We start from the raw sequence: 7,199 nt of genomic DNA on the forward strand, positions 1-7,199 counted from the left end.
CCTGAAGTAGAGAGGACTTTCCACCAGCGTAGAAGATTAAATTTATGCAACACTCTCTTGGTCTTCACTTTAGCTACAAAACTCTCTTTTTGGCTCTTCTAGTTACAAAACTCTCACAAGTGCTACAGTGGATCAAATCCTGAAATATATGCAAATGAATTCGTGAGAACACTAATTTTTATTCAAAAACTTGCTAAAACTTAAACTTAGAAATAACATATTTTTGCGTGTTATCAATCTTGGGATAAGTAATTGTATCCATAGACATAATCACTATATACAAGTTAATTCTTTATGAATTGTTCGTAATTATAGTTAGATCAAAATCATTTTCACTTTAGGATGTTTTGTCCGCACTCATACAAAGTTCCTTTGATGTGATCTCAAATCATTCGTCCTCCTCTCTTAAGTTCAAGACATTACAATTTAAGATTACACAATTTTTTTATATTGAAAATAAAAATAATCATAATTATTTGATGAATTATAAAACACGTGTCTTTTACTTTATACAAAATTAATGAAGACACATCTGCATATAAAAATGACCTGTTCAAACCGGACCCATCAGCAGAAAAACACAAAACAAAATCTTGAAACCTATATTTCAAAGTTCTTTCAATTAAACAATAAAAAGTTGGATTCTTTTCACTGGGAGTCGTTCCATTCTTTCAACCACCCACCAACAATGCGAATCGGAGGAGGAATAGGATCAAAGATTTGGTTTCCATTGATTTATTTTAATATTTTGGAGTAGAATTTTCCAGATTTGGACTTTGATTTTGAAACTTAATCTACAAAGAACCAACAATGCTGTGTGTTAATACTTCTACGTCAACTTCGATTCTCCTTTGTTTCTCCACCACCATTTCCAATGGCGATTTCTCTGCAGATCCCCCGTTTTCCCCTTCGCATAGACTTTGTTTCACGCAAGACCTTCTCCGGCGTCCGAGCTCTCCGATGCCGGAAACCCCTTTTCCTCCGGTGCACCGCTGATTCTTCGTCTTCTCCTGAACCGATCGATCCTGATTTCGATGCTAAGCTGTTCTGGAAGAACTTTTCCAGAGGTGAAAATTATAATCGGAAAGGGTTTGGGCACAAGGAGGAGACTGTGAAGCTCATGAGCAGCGAGTTCACAAGTGAGTTTAATTCTATTTGATTTTAGGCCATGTTTATCGATTTTTAATTAAAATTGGTGTAATGGTAATGGAATTTCGTTGATGGATGAATCATAATTAGACCTTAATTATAAACGTAATTAGATTCTTACTAATCTTATTTCAGACTGTTTACTTTGCACTATTAATTGAATGAATAATGTAATCTTACTGTTACCGTTACCGTTTAGTGTCAATCGGTAATAATATCTATAACGATAACCGTCACAGATTCATAATTCTCCTAATCATTCAAAAGTATTTGTAAAAAGCTAGTGGGTCCCTGTAATTGGATTGATCATCCTCGCAATCAGATTGATTGTATTTGTTGATTACGGATTTGGTAGTGAACTTCACATTTTGTTATGATTATAATGTAATCAAATGAGGCCCACTTTTCAGATTGCTATTGATGGATAGTAATAAACATGGCTTTAGTGTGTTGTATTCTCATATTGTTGATACCGATTTTTGTATTGAATGGTTTAGGTGAAATTGTGAATACTCTGAATGAAAATGGGAGTGAACCCCACATTTTGTTATGATTATAATGTAATCAAATGAGCCACTTTTAAGATTGCTATTGAAGATGTAATAAACATGGCTTTAGTGTGTTGTATCTTGTATTGTTGATACCGATTTTTGTATTGAATGGTTTAGGTGAAATTGTGAATACTCTGAATGAAAATGGGAGTGAACCCCACATTTTGTTATGATTATAATGTAATCAAATGAGACCCACTTTTTAGATTGCTATTGATAGATGGTAATAAACATGGCTTTAGTGTGTTGTATCCTTGTATTGTTGATACCGATTTTTGTATTGAATGGTTTAGGTGAAATTGTGAATACTCTGAATGAAAAATGGGAGTGAACCCCACATTTTGTTATGATTATAATGTAATCAAATGAGACCCACTTTTTAGATTGCTATTGATAGATGGTAATAAACATGGCTTTAGTGTGTTGTATCCTTGTATTGTTGATACCGATTTTTGTATTGAATGGTTTAGGTGAAATTGTGAATACTCTGAATGAAAATGGGAGTGAACCCCACATTTTGTTATGATTATAATGTAATCAAATGAGACCCACTTTTTAGATTGCTATTGATAGATGGTAATAAACAGGCTTTAGTGTGTTGTATCCTTGTATTGTTGATACCGATTTTTGTATTGAATGGTTTAGGTGAAATTGTGAATACTCTGAATGAAAATGGGAAGCAGTTCACTTGGGGGAATGTTACTGTGAAATTGGCTGGAGCTTATGGCTTTTGTTGGGGAGTTGAGCGAGCTGTGCAGATTGCTTATGAAGCGAGGAAACAGTTTCCAAGTGAAACAATTTGGATTACTAATGAGATTATTCACAACCCAACTGTTAATAAGGTCCTTTAATGACTTAACTTTTCTTGCCTTTACTGTTTCATTGGTTAGATAATGATCACAAAAAGTTCAATCATATACCAAGCTTTCTTAAGCACTTAAAAACTCATTCTAAACAGGCTTGGATTCTCTAGTTATCATTCACGACTCACAAGTTCGACCTGAGTTTCACAAATGTTGAGTTGTTGTTACACTATTTTATTTAGTGACACTCTTGTGACTTCAAAAGTTACTGACATGATTATAAAAGAATGATCCATGCTATAGTAGATTAATACTAAAAATATTTATGTGGTTAAGAACTTCTCCCAAGTCCCAAGTTTAGATGATCTTTATTCTTTATACACTTTTCTTTTCGTGTTGCTTTGTTTGGCCAATTTTGCTTTTATGGTATCTATTGGAATGTCTTGAATTTATTATTTGGTACTTTGAACGATCAAATATGGGGGCAATGCCCTGAAACCTAAGTTGTATTCGTATTTATTATGATTCACAATTTTGACTCTAGAGTTAAGAGAAGTGTTCAAATCCTAGAGGTGTCTTTGATTTGTAATCTTAACCATTCTCTCTAATCATAAACTGTTCTCCTTCTGGTCGTTGACGTAACTAACACGTTATTAATGAACCACGTAAATCTATAAGTCGATTCTCTTTTGCTTTATGTTTTCTGTCCATCTTTGATTGTCGATTCTTAACTGTAGCTAACAACATGATGTATGAATTATCATTTTGTAACTCTTTGAAAACTTCTTACGAGTCTGCAGCGTTTGGAGGAGATGGGAGTGTATAACATTCCTCTGGAGGAAGGAAAGAAACAATTCAATGTCGTTAACCCTGGCGATGTTGTGATTTTGCCTGCCTTTGGGGCTGCAGTTGACGAAATGATTGTACTGAATGATAAAAAAGTTAAAATTGTTGACACAACTTGCCCATGGGTTTCCAAGGTACTCAGAAAGCCACTCTCACTGCCTTGTGTGAATGTTTTTTCTTTTGGCCAATTTTCCACTTCCACTTAATACCATCATTTGCGGAGAGAAGGCAAAAAGTAGCTGTTGATGCTGAGATTATACTGCATTTCTTTCATGTAGGTTTGGAATGCTGTTGACAAGCACAAAAAAGGAGAATACACGTCAATAATTCACGGTAAGTATCGTCATGAAGAAACCATAGCGACTGCTTCTTTTGCTGGAAAGTACATCATTGTGAAAGACATGGCAGAGGTAAATCCCTGGTAGTTTTGTCCCTTTTCTCAACACGTCAGACTGGCACATAGAATAAGTAAGCAATTTCAGAAGTAAAATTCTGGACCTATGTCAGGCAATGGATGTATGCGACTACATTCTCGGGGTTGAACACAATGGATTGATCTCAACTAAAGCAGAATTTTTGAAGGTACGACATGCTAGCTATTTGCTTAACCGAACTTGTGATATTTTGTGATAACGTTCATGATAGGAGTCAAGTTTCTGTCTTGTTTGTAGAAATTCAAGTCTGCCGTTTCAAAAGGATTCGATCCGGATATTGACCTCATGAAAATTGGCATTTCCAATCAGACCACAATGCTCAAAAGGGAAACGGAAGAGATTGGTAAGTTTTTTGAGCTGTTGAAACCATGTCAAACCTTAATTTTGGGAGAAACTTGATTCTATGATTCTGATTACAGGAAAATTGATGGAGAAAACTATGATGCGGAAGTATGGAGTTGAAAATATTAATGAGCACTTCATTAGTTTCAATACGATTTGTAATGCTACTCAAGTAAGTACTCCATTCTTCTTACACAGCAGTTGTATATGTTAAAAGGGGTCATGTAAGGCCATTTGATAACATTATTGTTTTTCATTTCTTGTTTCTTGTTTTCTGTTTTCTATCTCCTATTTTTTAAAAACTAGAAACAAGAATATGTTTGATAATTATTTTTATTTCTTGTTTCTTGAAAAAAAAGCAGAAACAAAAATTTGTTTGGTAACTATTCCTTGTTTCTCGTTTCTTGTACTTTTTTCTCTTATCTTTTCACTTATTTTATAGTTTAAATATGTTTTTATTAACATGTATTAAAATGTAGAAAATAATCATAGAACATTTACATTATCAAATACAAATAAGTGTTGATGCAAAATTAACAATAATAATATAATTTTTTCTATCCTTTTATGTTGCTCAAATGTGATTTGCAATATTATTTCACGTTCAAGTCATTTGTTTTAAATGATGTCAACTCAAATCTAACTCAATTATGTTATTATGTAAACATCGTGGTTGTAAAATAAGTGAAGTTAAATGAATATTTAATAAACAAAATTTATATACTGTAAAAATGTATTTGTACTAAAATTAAAGTAATATATAAACATGCATATTATAAAATTTGAAATTCAAAATTCAAAGAATATTTAAATATACCTATTGGAAATTAAAATAATATATAAATCTAAATATTGGAAAATCTAAAACTAAAAGTTAAACTTTATATAAATATTGCAAAATCAAAAAGTAAAAGAAATATTGAAAACAAAAAAGTATATTTTCGTCTCACCTAGGAAACAGGAAGAAACAATTTTTTTTTTTTTGGCTCATTATGCAAAACAAGAATATTTAAACTAGAAACAAAATAGGAAGAAATTGCTTAACTACTTTTTTTTTTTTGGTAGTTTCTCAAATTTTGCTCAATTTAAAAAAAAAAAAATGTTTCTTAAAATTTAGAAACAAACTTTCGGTTATCAAACAAGTCTATTTCTTAAAAAATAAGAAACAGAAACAGGAAACAAAAAAAGAAACGTTATCAAACGGGCTTGTAAAGCCTTAATTTAGTGAGAAATGGATTAGATAGGAAGTTTACAAATAAGGACCACATGTTCATTGATAATAGGCCTTTTCGGATCGAGTTCAAACGTAAATTCATATAAATGGCAAAACCTTCCTCGTAGTAACTTACAAAATTGTGTATATACTCGAGTAAAATCTCGTGATGGTGATTGGAGGGGTTGTTTCCCTTAGGTGCGCCAAGATGCAATGTACGAGCTTGTGGAGGAAGATGTGGATCTCATGTTAGTTGTTGGTGGATGGAACTCAAGCAACACCTCTCATCTTCAAGAGATTGCAGAGGCTCGAGGAATCCCATCGTATTGGATCGACAGCGAGCAACGTATCGGTCCAGGAAACTCAATATCATACAAGCTCACTGTAAGTCTAAATTCAGAGTGTTGATCCAAAGATACTGTACTTTGCATCTACGTCTTCTTTCGTACTCATATTAACTCGTTTAATCGCACGGCAGCACGGGGAGCTGGCTAACAAAGAAAACTGGCTACCTGATGGACATATCACCATTGGAGTGACCTCTGGTGCCTCTACACCAGATAAGGTAAGTTAAAAGAGTTACTGTCAAACCTTGGAATGTTTTGTCTGTGACTGTAAATTGTAAATCTGCCATTTCCCTTGACATTAACTTTTATCAAATGGGTTAAAAATTTTAGGTTGTTGGAAATGTTCTTAAGAAGGTTTTTGACATCAAAGGGGATGGAACTGCACAGCTTGAATAGCTTGGATAAAGTGTATAATGTTACTGAACTGTTTTCTTTTTTTTTTTTTTTTTTTCTTTCTCTTTTTTTTTTTAAAATAGATATTGATCTGACAAAATAAATAGACTTGAGACATTATTATATAAAATAATATTTGCAAATGCTTGTGAAGGAATATCCTGCAAACCGAAGGTAGAAAGAGGAAGATCCAAAATTCTTTTCTTTTAATAAGAAAGGATTTGATTCTTTTCGAATTTAGTTTTTTATTTGGTTCTATTAAGCCTATAGTTGACACAGTTATTTTAATGTGGAAATGACATGCTAATATGATTAAGTGATGTGGCTTTTGACATAATGTATGACACAATAGAATAACCTAAGTGAAGTATCAATCCATTTTAGTACAACAATATGCATGATGGGAGATTCCAGTTTTTGACCTTTTTCGAATAAATATTTTATAGTAGTTGAGTTATGCTCATGTTGATATGTATATATTGAATTGAATTATTTTTATATTTGGGAGTGTCTAAGGTAGTTTGTGTCTATCTTCACTAATTTCACGAGACAATATGTTTGACCCTACAACATTTGAGTATTAAGGAATGAAGTTCGTATGATATTAATAAAGTGATCGAATCTTGCAGCGGAAGCGAGTGATCACTTTGCTTTCAATTTTGTTTTGGAAATCATAACATAGAAAATAAGAAAATACAGTAAACAAAATTTACAGCATTCACAGGTTAAACAAAATTGCAGGAAAAGAAAGAACTCACCTCTGAAGATTGTTTTAAAGAATTTCAACGACTTCTTCTTCCTCAATGAACCGATCTATCATGAATAGTCTTGTGACGCCACTAGGTCTTCCCTGCTATTCTCTAGCAAGAGATCGATTGGTGGGAACCTCCTTTTGGAAGAGATTAGGGAATAGAATTTTGGGAGATCTTTTTATAGAGAACTCGCTTCTCTGTAAAATTCATTAAGAGAGAGGAGAAGGAGATAGGAGGAGATGGGAGGAGATGAGAAGAGGTTTTTATTGGGGTCGGTGTGAAATCTCGTGGTTAGCGTAGTTTGTAAATTTTGTATATAAATTATGTATATTGTAGTTTGTAAATTTTGTATGTAATAAAATAAAGCGC

At 32.9% G+C, this 7,199-nt stretch overlaps 1 protein-coding gene across 3 annotated transcripts; it reads left to right on the plus strand.

The window, feature by feature from the left end:
• The first annotated feature begins 598 nt into the window (after window positions 1-598).
• Window positions 599-7,122, plus strand: LOC120088709 (4-hydroxy-3-methylbut-2-enyl diphosphate reductase, chloroplastic-like). 3 transcript variants are annotated; one of them, XM_039046136.1, is made up of 10 exons: window positions 599-1,139; window positions 2,346-2,542; window positions 3,304-3,483; window positions 3,628-3,759; window positions 3,857-3,931; window positions 4,021-4,126; window positions 4,203-4,297; window positions 5,537-5,722; window positions 5,817-5,903; window positions 6,803-7,122. In XM_039046136.1, exons 1-10 carry the CDS (start codon window positions 875-877, stop codon window positions 6,902-6,904), a joined length of 1,425 nt encoding a protein of 474 aa, XP_038902064.1. In that variant the 5' UTR covers window positions 599-874; the 3' UTR covers window positions 6,905-7,122. The 3 variants fall into 3 exon arrangements, with proteins under 3 accessions (XP_038902064.1, XP_038902066.1, XP_038902065.1); XM_039046138.1 differs by having other exon boundaries at window positions 600-1,139; window positions 6,820-7,122; XM_039046137.1 differs by lacking the exon at window positions 6,803-7,122 and adding an exon at window positions 6,016-6,786 and having other exon boundaries at window positions 601-1,139.
• The last annotated feature ends 77 nt before the right edge of the window (window positions 7,123-7,199 follow it).

The sequence above is a fragment of the Benincasa hispida genome, chromosome 10 (genome assembly GCF_009727055.1).
Source record: "Benincasa hispida cultivar B227 chromosome 10, ASM972705v1, whole genome shotgun sequence".
Lineage (NCBI taxonomy): Eukaryota > Viridiplantae > Streptophyta > Magnoliopsida > Cucurbitales > Cucurbitaceae > Benincasa > Benincasa hispida.

Coding starts and splice junctions, on each gene's coding strand:
- LOC120088709 (XM_039046136.1), top strand. CDS start 875: ATGGCGATTTCTCTGCAGATCCCCCGTTTTCCCCTTCGCATAGACTTT. Junction 3,760..3,856: donor TTGTGAAAGACATGGCAGAG/GTAAATCCCTGG, acceptor GACCTATGTCAG/GCAATGGATGTATGCGACTA. Junction 4,127..4,202: donor AAGGGAAACGGAAGAGATTG/GTAAGTTTTTTG, acceptor TTCTGATTACAG/GAAAATTGATGGAGAAAACT.